At 38.0% G+C, this 13,862-nt stretch overlaps 1 protein-coding gene across 1 annotated transcript in view; it reads left to right on the top strand.

Moving 5' to 3' along the window:
- The window catches only part of RYR3 (ryanodine receptor 3), a 253,870-nt gene that overhangs the window by 144,475 nt on the left and 95,533 nt on the right, over positions 1-13,862 (top strand). Inside the window, exons 39-42 of the mRNA XM_082485921.1 lie at positions 773-1,046; positions 2,903-3,017; positions 8,115-8,247; positions 10,534-10,637. Of these exons, the coding sequence (XP_082342047.1) occupies positions 773-1,046; positions 2,903-3,017; positions 8,115-8,247; positions 10,534-10,637 (626 nt within the window). The remainder of the gene's footprint in view (positions 1-772; positions 1,047-2,902; positions 3,018-8,114; positions 8,248-10,533; positions 10,638-13,862) is intronic.

Below are 13,862 nucleotides of genomic sequence, written 5' to 3'. Positions count from 1 at the left end.
TTGAAGAAAATGTAGATCCTTTGCTTGAACAACAAAATAGCTAAATATTCATCAAGTGAATGAGCAGCAAAAGCTGCTCAAGCTACCCTGGCTATGCCCTGAATTGGATGCTTGATTTAAAAAGGTGGCTATCTCATCTTCCTTTCTGGCAGTTTTGTAAGTTTAGAACAGATTTTATTTCCTCCTTCCCCAAGGCAAAATTGATTGGCAAGCTGAGCTCACATTCATGAATATTTCTGATGTAATTGAACTCATACTTGTCAGCCAATAAACTGTTTACTGAAAACTTGATTGCCAATTTCTGTATTCCAAACCTAGGCTGATGATCATCAAAAATATGATGTTTCTTTGGCATTATAAAATTAGATTTCAGTCATTCCTAATGAAAAGGTGTTTGTGCTGCACTAAGTGCTATTTTATAAGTCTTGATGTAGAAAAGAAGGATCAATTAAAAATTTAAACATAGCATTTAACTTACAAGCATGATTCTTAGAGTCATTATCAACTAAGTTTTCATTGCCAACAGTGCTGGTATTGACTTGAACGCTAAGTAGATGTTTCTTGTTTTCCATCTCTCAAGAGCATCAGACTTATCTTGAAAGAACTAAAAATTACTTTTCCAGTTGAAAAATCCTATTCAGTCTGCTGAATAGTCTGCAGTCTCTTACGACTGCCTCGTTGTCTACTGTTATCTAATATTTTACTATAATACATGTTTTTGACATTTGTTGTTGTAATAGCTAGTAACATTTTGTGTATTTTATTCTTTTAGCTACACTGAAAGAACTCATATCCCAGACTATGGTGCGCTGGTCCCAGGAAGATCAGATTCAAGATCCAGAATTAGTTCGGGTTATGTACACCCTCCTTCGCAGGCAATATGACAGCATTGGTGAGCTACTGCAAGCTCTGAGGAAAGCATACACTATTAGTGCTGCCTCTGTGAAGGATACCATTAATCTGCTTGCAGCACTGGGCCAGATTCGCTCGCTTCTCAGTGTCAGGATGGGAAAAGAGGAGGAATTGCTAATGATTAATGGATTAGGGTATGGAATTAACATAATTTTATTTTTAAGTTTGTGTAAAGCTTTTTGTTATGTTAGTAAATCCTTTCATTTTAGATCCTGGATGAAAATTGCTGCTGTATTAAAATGCAGATATGTACCAGAAATTTTCATTTTCACAGACACTTGCAAGATGGCTCCAACTGATCTCTCTAGCGGTATCAAATGTGTCAAAATTTCTGTGAACTAAGATATTTTCTCATCTAAAGGAAACTGATTCCTTTTACTATAGTTAAGCCTAATGCTTAAAGCTTCATCGAAGTACATGTTTGAGCAGCTCTGGAGAAAACAGATAACTTAAATCTTTATTGGTGTCAATACTACATCTTTCCCAAACTTAAAGCTCACATTGTATTTCATGCATGAGTGAATAAACTTGCTGGTGTATTTTTAATTGGAAAGTTTGTGCCAGCAGTTAGGTAGAACCAGCAAAGTGTTGTTGTGATCTAAAATATTTCAAACTAATTAGTATTTATTGTCATCATCAGTGGCAACTTAAAGTATTTGAACATGGAAGACTGATTATTTTATCCTTTGTAACATTAGAATTCTAAGAAACTGCATTTATGTAACTCCTGCTGATGTGAGAATACTTTGTCTGCATCTTTGCTATGAAATTACCTCTCTTAAACAGTGGTATTATGGTGCATGCCTGCATGTCTGTTACTCCTGTTGTGTTAATAATTGCTGGATTAGGCCGTTTAATGATGGAAGGAAAAAAAAATTCACGGAAAATTAATTACTTAAATTAAAATGGTGCATTTAAAAAGAGAGAAAATGAGAGTACGATTACCTGTCCCTCGTCAAGAACACGGAACAATTTCTCTTCTTTACAACCGTTGTAAGGAACTTCCGATATTCTTACTATTTCACTGTAAAAATTTACAAAATTTTTACAAAAAAAATACAAAGTTGAACTGAACAAATAATGGTAACAACTTATTAATTAGTATGTGACAATATTACCTAATTTTTCCCTGATGCTAAGTTTGTAAAGTTGCTGAAAATTCTAGGAGGGATAAAGGGTAAGTTTTCTCTAAACTCAGCATGTGTGTAGCCCCCTTCCCAGAGGTGCTTTATTATGAGTTATCTTCCATTCCCAGTTTACTGTATTTCTTTAAAGCAGGCATGACATCTGTCACTTGCCATTTGTTTTTAACAGGTTGACCTAAAATCTTAGAATCCTTGGATTCCCTATAGAAACACATCAATTGTGTACTGAATTATGAAACCGATACAGTGAATTCTAGAACATCTTGAGAGGATGGTGGGCAGAGTGAAAATGTTAAAATATTCCTATTTAAGGGAACTGTATGCCATTTTAGATCTTCTGACAGATGGTCTTAATTTTGGAAATATTGATGAAACACATTTAACAGATAACCTTGAATATTAAGTCTATTTATTGTCTTCTACTTTGTGAACTAGGAAAATTAATTAAGGGGCATTACTGAAGAGGAAAGATTAGATTTAGATTTCTTGATCCCCTTCTCTACTTAAAACATAACAGAATATATTCTTTTCCAATTAGATCATCACAGAATATATTTTTCTTTAAACAGAACAGATGGTAAGAGCAATTTAAAGATGAAGAAATGTCATTTTGAAATAATTTAAAACTTTAGATTCTTAGAATTCATGAAAATTAGAGGAATGACAGCGTATTGAAATGTGAAGCATTTCGTTGTCAGGTGGTTTTGTATCGTGCTGAAATCTAAGAATTTAAAATAATGTTACTGCAGTGAATGAACATTTCTGAAATCTCTAATGGTGCATCATTGATTTAAATTAAAAAAGTGTTTCTTAAAAACACATTGTTGCCCTTTTTTCCATTTTAGGGATATAATGAACAACAAGGTGTTTTATCAACATCCTAACTTAATGAGAGTCTTGGGCATGCACGAGACTGTTATGGATGTGATGGTGAATGTGCTTGGAGGAGATAAATCTCAGGTAATTTCACTGTAATTTTATTGTGTCATTTGCATTTTGAACCTTTCCAAAAGTATACTAAGACTTTTTAAGAAGAAATACCCAGAAAGAAAAACAGATGTCCCTCATGTAAGATAGATTTTGCTTGTCCAAATTTAAATATTGATTAACATTAAAAATCAAACAGTTTTTATACTACTAGAGAGAGAAGCCCAGCATTCTATGACATCATTTTTAAAAGTGAGAGAGGTTTTAAGTGTTTCATTTGTCTTTTAATAGGAACTTAAAAGGGTTTATCCTTATTTTAAATTAAATATATGTTAGCTGCGTTTATGGGAGGTGTAGCTCTTCTAGGAAAATATACCTCTTCATCTTAGATGAATTTTTATTAGCAATAAACTATAAGAGACTAACACCAACTTAATTTTGAATGCTCAAATTCAAGTACTTGAATATAGCAATAATTTTCTTGCGGTGTTGTATTTTCACATTTCTTAGTGTTACGCTTGAATATATATGTGTTAGTTTAAAGGCAGTGGCATACATTTTGAGAAGCCAAACCAGACATTTAGGCTACTGAAGAAAGTTAGAAGTGAAGTGGTCTTATCTTCTTTCTTCTCTTTGCTTATGCCTCATGCTTTTATCCCATTTCCTCCCCCCCAAAAAGACGTGTCTCCTCTGATTCCAATACTGGTTACTTTGGGTTTTTTTGCCTGGCCACTCGTTCTTCTTACTCATTTTGAAGGATTTTGAGCCCATTTTAAAACCTTGTGCTTATCTTGTGTCTGGCAACTTTTCATTACTTGAATGCCTTCTGTGTGTAGCTACACCTCTCTTTCTTTGCCTGTTTGGTCACATAGCTCATATGCTTCTGTAAAATACTTATACATTGTGTCTTGCTATACCATAGAATCATAGAATGATAGAATCATAGAATGGTTTGGGTTGGAAAGGGACCTTAGAGATCATCTAGTTCCAACCCCCTGCCATAGGCAGGGACATCTCCCACTAGACCAGGATGCTCAAAGCCCCATCCAGCCTGGCCTTGAACACTTCCAGGGATGGGACATCTACAACTTCCCTGGGCAACCTGTTCCAGTGTCTCACCACCCTCATAGTAAAGAATTTCTTCCTAATCCTTAGTCTAAATCTACCCTCTCTCTGTTTAAAACCATTACCCCATGTCCCATCAGTCCCTCCTCAGCTCTCCTGTAGGCCTCTTTTAAGTACTGGAAGGCTGCTATAAGGTCTCCCCGGAGCCTTCTCTTCTCCAGGATGAACAACCCCAACTCTCTCAGCCTGTCTTCATTGGAGAGGTGCTCTAGTCCTCTGATTGTGGCCCTCCTCTGGACTCGCTCCAACGTGTCCATGTCCTTCTTATGTTCGGGGCTCAAGAGCTGGACACAGTACTCCAGGTGGGGTCTCATTAGAGTGAAGTAGAGGGGCAGAATCACCTCCCTTGACCTGCTGGCCACACTTCATCTGTTGCAGCCCATGATGCAGTTGGCTTTCTGGGCTGCAAGTGCACACTGCTTTTTCCTCAGAGCTGATTTTGATCTATTCTCTGCCCAGCCAGTATTTGTGCTTGGGATTGCCCCGACCAACATGCAGGACCTTGCACTTGGCCTTGTTGAACTGCATGAGGTTTGCATGGGCCTGCTGCTCTAGCCTGTCAAGGTCCCTCTGAACGGCATCCCTTCCCTCCAGCACGTCGACCGCACCACACAGCTTGGTATCATTGACAAACTTGCTGAGGGTGCCCTCGATCCCACTGTCCATGTTGCTGACAACGATGTTAAACAGCACGGGTCCCAGTACCAACCCCTGAGGAATGTCACTCATAATTTGGCTCCACTTGGACATCGACCTGTTGACCACAACTCTTTACGTGCAACCATCCATCCAATTCCTTATCCACCAAGTGATTGATTAGTCAAATCCATGTCTCTCCAGTTTAGAGACCAGAATGTTGTGCAGAACAGCGTCAAATGCTTTGCACAAGTCCAGGTAGATGACATCAGGTGCTCTTCCCTTATCCACCCAATGCTATAACCCCACCATAGAAGGCAACCAATTTTTTTCAGACACTATTTGCCTTTAGTGAAGCCATGCTGGCTGTCACCAATCACCTCCTTATTTTCCATTTCCCTTAGCAGAGTTTCCAGGAGGATCTGTTCCATGATCTTGATGGGCACAGAGGTGAGACTGACTGGCCTGTAGTTCCCTGGGTCTTCCTTCCTTCCCTTTTTAAAAATTGGGGTTATGTTTCCCCTTTCCACTCAGTGGGAACTTCACCAGACTGCCATGACTTCTCAAATATGATGGATAGTGGCTTAGCAACTTCATCTACCAGGTGCCTCAGGACCTGCAGATGCATCTCATAAGGTCCCATGGATTTGTGCACTTTCAAATTGCTTAGATGATCTCAAACCTCATCTTTTCCTACTGTGGGTGGTTCTTCATTATCCCTGTCCCTGCCTTTGCCTTTTGCAACTTGCCATCTGCTGTCTGTTGATCTTCTGCTGGCATGTTTAACTTCTAATTTGGCAGAGAAGTCTCGCTTGAAAGTGAGTTGACTCTAGGTAGAACAACTGTAATCTGAACAAGGTACCTGTTTGTGCATGCTGCGCATCTTTCACTCTGCCAGGTAAGGTATTCTCCTGAATAAAAAGGAGTAGGGCCAGAAACAGCGAGCATGCCTTGGTCAGCTATGATTTTATATACTCATTTGAAATTCTCTGTGGGTTTGTCCAGTCAGTTGCTTATATACAGTTCAAGTATAGTGGTGGCATCAGGCACTAGAACACTGCTTTTCCTGCTCTCAAGCAAGTTGCTTACAGCTAGATTGTTCATATGTTCCCTTTTGTTTTCTCTTTCCAGCTTCGTGGACATTTCTTTCTATTCAGTGTTATAGCTTCAAGAGATGGAATGAGCAACCATGCAATGTAGTCTCTGGTTTAGGAATTGGGCGTTTTCCTAGGCTGTGGCAGCAGATGGTTTAATCTAGATCTTCAGCTCCTTGGATTAAGTGATTTTATCATGAAGCTGTATTGAGACATGTAGTGAGAGTGTTAAAGCTCGCACTTCTCTGAAGGAACAGTGAGAAGTTAAAAACTTGTCAGTTCAAACTGGAAACAAAATTATGCCAAGCTTCTTTCCAGCTGTGCTATTAATAAACAAGTCAGAAATAGATGAGGAGATCTGTGGAATATGGTGGGGCTGAAGGCATCTCAGTACCTTAGAAGTATTTTGCTAGTACTCGCTAACAAAACCCTGGAAAAGTACTTCATTGGTGTAATATATATCCCAGAAAATACTTGGGCGAGCTTTCAGCATTTCCATCACAGTTAGGTTTCAGTGTATATCTCAATGCCTAAAATAGTTATTTTAAAAACTGTGTCTTTAGTTCTTATAATTTTGGAATCTTAATGTCATGTTGGTTTCTGGTGTTGGTTGTTCATTCACTTTCAGAGAATCCTCAGCAACACCCTTTTTGGCCATCAGAATTGAATTGTTTTACTTCAAAATTATTTCTTACTGATTGAAAGTTTTAGAATTCCATATTCATATGTATTTCTGTCAATAATGAGGAATTTCTGCAATGACAATTTTTAAGAATATAGGTGTTACTGTAATTTTCTAAAAAAAGTTATGTCACGCATTCAGTTAAAATCTGTGTACATTTGGGGGGTGGAAGCTTTGTTGAATCTGTTCATGAATGAATGAATGAAGGTTTTTCATTAATTTTCATCTACCCTGGGTTTAAGAACAGAAACCATAAGTAACGCTGCTTGTACATAATCTCTCCTTCATGACTGAAATAGACAAATGAGCTGCATGTATTAGGAAAAAAACTGTGCCGAAGAAAAACTACAGTTTCTCAAGTCTCTGAAGTGCACCTGATGTCTTGAAAAGATGATACATATTATATAGCATTTAATTACATAATCACTCTTTTTGCAAGATTGTTGTCTCATTAAGTGAAAAGATTGCACTTCTCAGAGTGAGAGTTGTATTGTAAAGAAGGCAACATGTATTAGACTTTGATATAATAAAGTATAAGCAATATTATTTATGGCTGAAAGGTATGAGTGAAGGAGGCAGGACGTCATAGGAAGAAAAGAACCGTGATACTATGATTAAAATGCTCAGATATCACCTTGGATATTATAGAATGTATATATTATATAGAATATATTCCTGCTTGTGCCTAAAGGGTGCTAGTCAGGTTATATAAAAAAGAATTCTCCTTGATGGTAATGAATTTTCTCATTAATTTTGTGAGTATCCTTAGGAGTTGAACTTGACACTTTTAAAAAAAAAGCTATCTAATAGTAAATTTAATAAATCAGATAGAAAAACTTTTAAACAACCATTAAAAATCTGTCCCATGATTTTTGATCTTGTTCTTTCAGCTCCTTTCAGTAAAATGCAAGAATGGCATAACTTTTTAATCTCAGATGATGTTATGACTAATTGCAAATTGTGAAACATGCTTTCATGAGTGCTACAGATGACATTATTTTATTTTCAGAGGAGAAATCTGTGCGCATAATGTGCAGCAAGTAAATTGTTTGGGGTTTGTTTTTAAAAGCATTGGGTAGTTAATGCAATTTAATGTTTTACTTTATCTTGTCAGGCCTATGTATTGGATGACAAAGGAGTCTTGTAGAAATGTTTTATATGAAAACTGTATATTCTTATTGTAATATGGGAGGATAAACTAAGGTTCTTGAATATTCTTTATTCTGCTATGACCTAATATTGGTGGTTGAGCTTGTTATTGTAATGCTGCTAAGACAGAGTTTTTGTAAAACTGCATTTGCTAGTCTGCAAATTGCTTTGATAATTATTTCTCTGTTTTTTCCCCCTTATATGTCCCCTATAGTTCTCTGCAAAATGTTTCTCAAAATTTTAAACCTAATGAATACAAAACATTTTAAACCTAATGAGTACAAAAGGAAATGGGGGTCCTTTCTTAAGTTAGAGCCAGGCAACTGTCAGCTGCATATCACCTTGGTAACTTCTCTATACTTTCCTTGTTAGGAGTGCAGGAAGAAGAATTGGGACAGATTGGTAATTAACATATTTCACTGCTTTGTCAACTTTCTTCTTCAGCACATCGTTTTTCCTAAGATGGTGGCAAGCTGTTGTCGATTCCTGTGCTACTTCTGTCGAATTAGTCGTCAAAACCAAAAGGCCATGTTTGAGCATCTTAGTTACTTACTGGAAAACAGCAGCGTTGGACTGGGTACGTTATGTGGCTGCAACAGCTAAAAGCAAGATCAGGAGGAACTATGATATCACACAACAAGTATCAAATTGCTATAACAAGTTGAAGCATGTGATGAAGCCTCCCTGAAGCTTAAACCAATTTGTGGTTTCACCTCTAACTCATATTTTTTTTCCATTTTCCTTTCATTCTTATGTGACTGTGAATAGCATTAGAAACAGAATAGTCTAAATCTGTGTTTTTAAATATCTTGAAAAATTTAGGATTAAATCCATGCAGTTTGCCATTTTTTCCACTCAAAATAGTTGTGATTGGAAATCTAAGAATAAATTAAGCCTTATGGTACTTGCCTGTTTCACAGAATCATAGAATCATAGAATTGCTGAGGTTGGAAGAGACCTTTAAGATCATCGAGTCCAACCATTAAGCTACCCTCACAAAACCACTTCTAAACCACGTCCCCAAGTACCACATCCACATCTACCCTTTTTTTAAACACCTCCAGGGATGGCAAATCTACCACCTCCCTGGGCAGCCTATTCCAATGTTTAATAACCCTTTCAGTGAAAAAATTTTACCTAATATCTAATCTAAACCTTGTCTGACATAACTTGAACCCATTTCCTCTCATCCTATCACTTGTCACCAGGGAGAAGATGTCCACCCCCACCTCTCTACAACCTCCTTTCAGGTAGTTGGAGAGAGTGATAAGGTCTCCCCTCAGCCTCCTCTTCTCCAGTCTAAACAATCCCAGTTCCCTCAGTCGTTCCTCAGAAGACTTGTCCTCCAGACCCCTCACTAGCTTTGTAGCCCTTCTCTGGACACACTCCAACACCTCAATGTCCTTCTAGTAGTGAGGGGCCCAAAACTGAATGCAGTACTCGAGGTGGGGCCTCACCAGTGCCAAGTATAGGGGAATGATCATTCCCATATTCCTGCTCACCACACTATTCCTGATACAGTCCAGGACACCATTGGCCTTGGCCACCTGGGCACACTGCCAGCTCATATTCAGCCGGCTGTCCACCAACACCCTCAGGCCCTTTTCTGCTGGGCAGCTTTCGAGCCATTCCACCCCAAGCCTGTAGCACTGCATGGGGTTGTTGTGACCCAAGTGCAGGACCTGGTACTTGGCCTTGTTGAACCTCATACCATTGGTCTCAGCCCATCGGTCCAGCCTGTCCAGATCCCTCTGCAGAGCCATCCTACCCTCAAGCAGATCAACACACCCACCTAGCTTAGTGTCGTCTGCAAACTTACTGAGGGTGCATTCGATCCCCTCATCCAGACCATTGATAAAAATATTAAAGAGAACGGGCCCCAGCACCGAGCCCTGGGGGACACCACTTGTGACCGGACACCAACTGGATTTAACTCCATTCACCACCGCTCTCTGGGCACGGCCATCCAGCCAGTTTTTTACCCAGCAAAGAGTATACCTGTTGAGGCCATGAGCAGCCAGTTTCTCCAGGAGAATGCTGTGGGAAATGGTCTCAAAAGCTTTGCTAAAATCCGGGTAGATAACATCCACAGCTTTTCCCTCATCCACTAAGTGGTTCACTTTATCATAGAAGGAGATCAGGTTTGTCAGGCATGACCTGCCTTTCACAAACTATATGGTTTCATCTGGTTTCATTTCCCTTCCCTCCAAAGTCTGAGCCACTGATGTGAATTTCATATCTTTCCTTTGGAATACTAAATGTATGTTTTTTAATGTGTGTGCATTAGATTTTGTGACACAAGGTAAATTGTCTTGCCTAGATAGATGGCTATATTAATAAGGTATAGCAAGGAAGATAGCATGTGATTTCACAGTGCTTTAGCTCTTCATGGTGACAATTTTGATGCCTGCATTTGTCCATATTAAAGACAGAAAATGGGATAAGACTGAAAGAAAACGGGTAACACTGGAGCTTGAAAATGTCTCTTTTAGCTGAATATAGGCGTATTTTAAAATTTTGAATTGGCAGGGTTTTGTAGAATTACATAGTTAACATGTTGCTCTGCTAAAGAAATAGCATAATATTCCTCTGATTTACTATGTTGTTGATACCGATTGCTTCATCTTCATTGAAAACCAGTGTGGTTGAGTATGTTTATAGATATGGATTTCAAGTAAAAAAAAAAAAATCAGCATTTATTTTAGCGTTATTCAAAACAGTTAACCATGTTCTTGATTGAAGAACAGCCATACAACGTATTATTATTTATGTTCTAGATTCCAGTGTGATTGCTGCCCTCTGCTGCATGACTGTGATTACTGCAAATTGAATATAATTACTGTGTATTAACATTCTTCTGCAGCTTTTCCTTCAATGAGAGGTTCGACACCATTAGATGTTGCAGCAGCCTCTGTAATGGACAACAATGAGCTTGCACTAGCATTGGAGGAGCCAGATCTTGATAAGGTAAGTGATCGCTCTGACCTATTTACCTATTTATTAAATAGTGTACTTGTGCTAGAAGGGAAAAGGGCAAAGTTGATGATAGTAATTTTTGGATATGATCTCCTCGAAATACTTGCTCTAGGTTTGTGCTGTCTCAAGGTAAGATTGACTGAGCAGTATTTCCCCTGATTTTGCTTTATGCTTAGCAGGAATTACAGCAAAAGAGATTTATTTCTATCATCTGCATCCGTCCACTATTGTTCTAAGGTAGAAAGGATGACAAGAAAAAAGGCATGAAACAGGAGAAAGGCATATCAAGAAAATTTGTTTGGGGAGGACCAAATTTGAGAATTAAGAGGAGAATGAGAAGAAAGGAAGCAGATCTTTTGGCTTAAGTAAAACACAGAGATTGACGGGGATGGAGGTAAGAGCTAAGAGAATGGAAGGGCAGGTATTTAAAGAAGGGAAGCTGGAACAGGATTTTAAGGGTAGTTGCAGTAGGAAACTGAATCCAGGATTCAGGTCATTGGCAACGGTTAGGAATAAAAGGAAATGTGAGGAGCGGCAGGATGAACTAGAAGCGGTGGGTAAAAGGATACAAAAACTGGCATGAAAGTTTTCGTATATCCAGGAAGGCAAACCGATTAAGAGATGGAAGATGGGTGCACAGTCAGAAGAGGAGGAAAACAGGGAAAGGAAGTGATATGTGCTAGCACAGCACTGGAGAACAGAAAACAGAAGGCAAGGTTTAACATAAATGGAGGAGAAAAGTTAAGCACTAAAATGATAGCTTAACACAGAGAATCCTCTGTGCAGTATGCGAGAGTCCTGTGATGGGAGTGTGGGGGTGTTTGTGATCAGCATATGCTTTGGGAGATGAAAAGTTGGGAAACAGAAATAAATGGATGTATGATGAGGATAGCTAGGAGAAGACAGAGACGAATATGAAAGGGAGTGGCGTGAGAGAGCACAGGAATATACTAATTAGGTAAAGGTAACATTGAGAACAATTATCAATTTTTTATCACCTGAAAAATTGCTGAGAGCATACTCTGTCCTGTCATTAATAAACACATTAAACAGTATTTGCCCTAGTATCAGCCCACTAGTCACTGGAATGCCACCAGGACTGTCTCATTTTTCATGGAAAGTACTGTAGGGCAAGCTGCTTAAACTGAATTTCAATGTTGACTATTGACTGCATAGAATCACAGAATCATAGAATAGTTTGGGTTGGAAGGGACCTTCAAAGTTCATCTAGTCCAAACCCCATGCAATGAACAGGGACATCTTCGACTGGATCAGGTTGCTCAGAGCCCCGTCCAACCTGACCTTGAATGTTTCCAGGGATGGGGCATCTACCACCTCTCTGGGCAACCTGTGCCAGTGTTTCACCACCCTCATAGTAAAAAATTTCTTCCTTATATCTACTCTAAATCCACCCTTAAAGGTTTAAAACCTTTACCCCTTGTCCTATTGCAACAGGCCCTGCTAAAATGCTTGTCCTATGTTCCTCATTTGCTGAGGAACCGTGGAATACTTGGCACCGTAAAATTGCTGAATATTCAAACAGTAACAGATATCAGCTGCAATATACACAGTACTTCATGCTGAAAAATCAGGCTCTATGTGTCTTAGACTGGGCTTCCGAAATTCATCAGTCATTTTAGCTGTAAGAATGGTAATGTATTGGCTGTAATATATTAACTTTGGTGATTCAGTAACTCTATCCAGTGCAGTATGTAGATGTTATTCAGTAAATAAGTCTATATACTACATAACAAGAAAAAACAAATACTGTACAGGTACCAGTTTGATGAATGCGGCATACATACCGTACTCGCACAATGATACAGTGTTTCTCTGTGACTAAAATTTGTGTGTGTTCAAAGCAAATAAATTGCACATCGACAACTTAACTTTTGAACTTTTGCCATTGCAAATTTGATCTCTTTACTGCAAATGTGTGAATGTGTGGAAGGTAGAGGATTGCACAAGAAAAATATCCTGTGGCCTGATGACATACTGTAAACTGAATGGTTTAAAATGATGGGCTTTGGTGGTACCATTATAAAATCTGAAAAGAGATAAAGAAGGCATCTATCTGGTCTCATGGTTTTCTCACATTCTATATGAACCGCATCTCTAGACTCCTACAAGTGTGCGTTCACTCATAACTTCTGAATGGATACTAGAAAACTATTGAGTCCTGTTAGGAATTACATACTTTTTGCACTGAGTGAACTAACTTCCTTACTGCATACTATAATAAGCACATTTTTTACACCAGCCCATTTTTCCTCTGTTTCAGCCTTTTGGAGGCAACTTGTATACTGTATCAGCAGAGATATAATTCTTCTTCCTGAATTCATGACTCATTTCTCTCTTAGGGCATTAGATAATGACTAAATATGATCTCATGGATGGTGGAATTGCTATAGGGCACTTAAGCAGAATAACATATCTCCCTTTGCCAAATAGAAAAACCTATGTTACTTTTGCCACCCGTTTTTGGCTGCCTTCCATTGTAAGAAATGATAATTTGCATCTCTTCTTATGGGTTCATGAAAGGTTCTTGATGTTCATCCCCTATTTCAAAATATATTTAAGTGCTATAATCCTGTTTGTGTCTTGTCCTTTGTGTATTTAAAATAAAACCAAAAATCATGTTTGTGCAGCTGTCTGCAAATTTCCTTTCAAATGTTTGAGAAATCATTCTGTACATGTTTCAGAAATTGTTTACTATAATTAATGAAATTTGTAATCATTTCTCAAAGATTTATCTGAAAGATATTCCTCTTGATAAGAAATGCTATGTTAGGAATTTAAGTATTAACAAAAATTTTAATCTTTCTGGTTTCAGACTCTTAAGACTGTTCACTGATATTTATCAATCTTCTAAAAAACATAATTGTTTGCATATCTATTAAAATTGGAATTACAATAAATAAGCCTTTGATGTAATATTTATTTTGCTATTGTAGCAACTTGGCCATACGTGGTTACTGATGTGATTTTTAAAATTGTTCAACAGTATTTTAACTGTTGTTTATGTACTATTGAAAAAGATATGAATTCCACAGTATTTTATTCTCCTTTTCACATTCCACATTTATTCATGATGTTGTATTGTTGTGTTATCATATAATTAGGTAACTTCAGAAATAAAGAGTGCTTGACTTTTCATCATCATCAAAAGCAAGAACTAGAAACTAAGACTGATGCAGTAATGACCTGTGCTGGTAG

Source organism: Vanellus vanellus (genome assembly GCF_965231255.1).
Source record: "Vanellus vanellus genome assembly, chromosome: 6".
NCBI classification, from domain to species: Eukaryota; Metazoa; Chordata; class Aves; order Charadriiformes; family Charadriidae; genus Vanellus; species Vanellus vanellus.
This window is presented reverse-complemented; position numbering and strand designations above follow the sequence as displayed.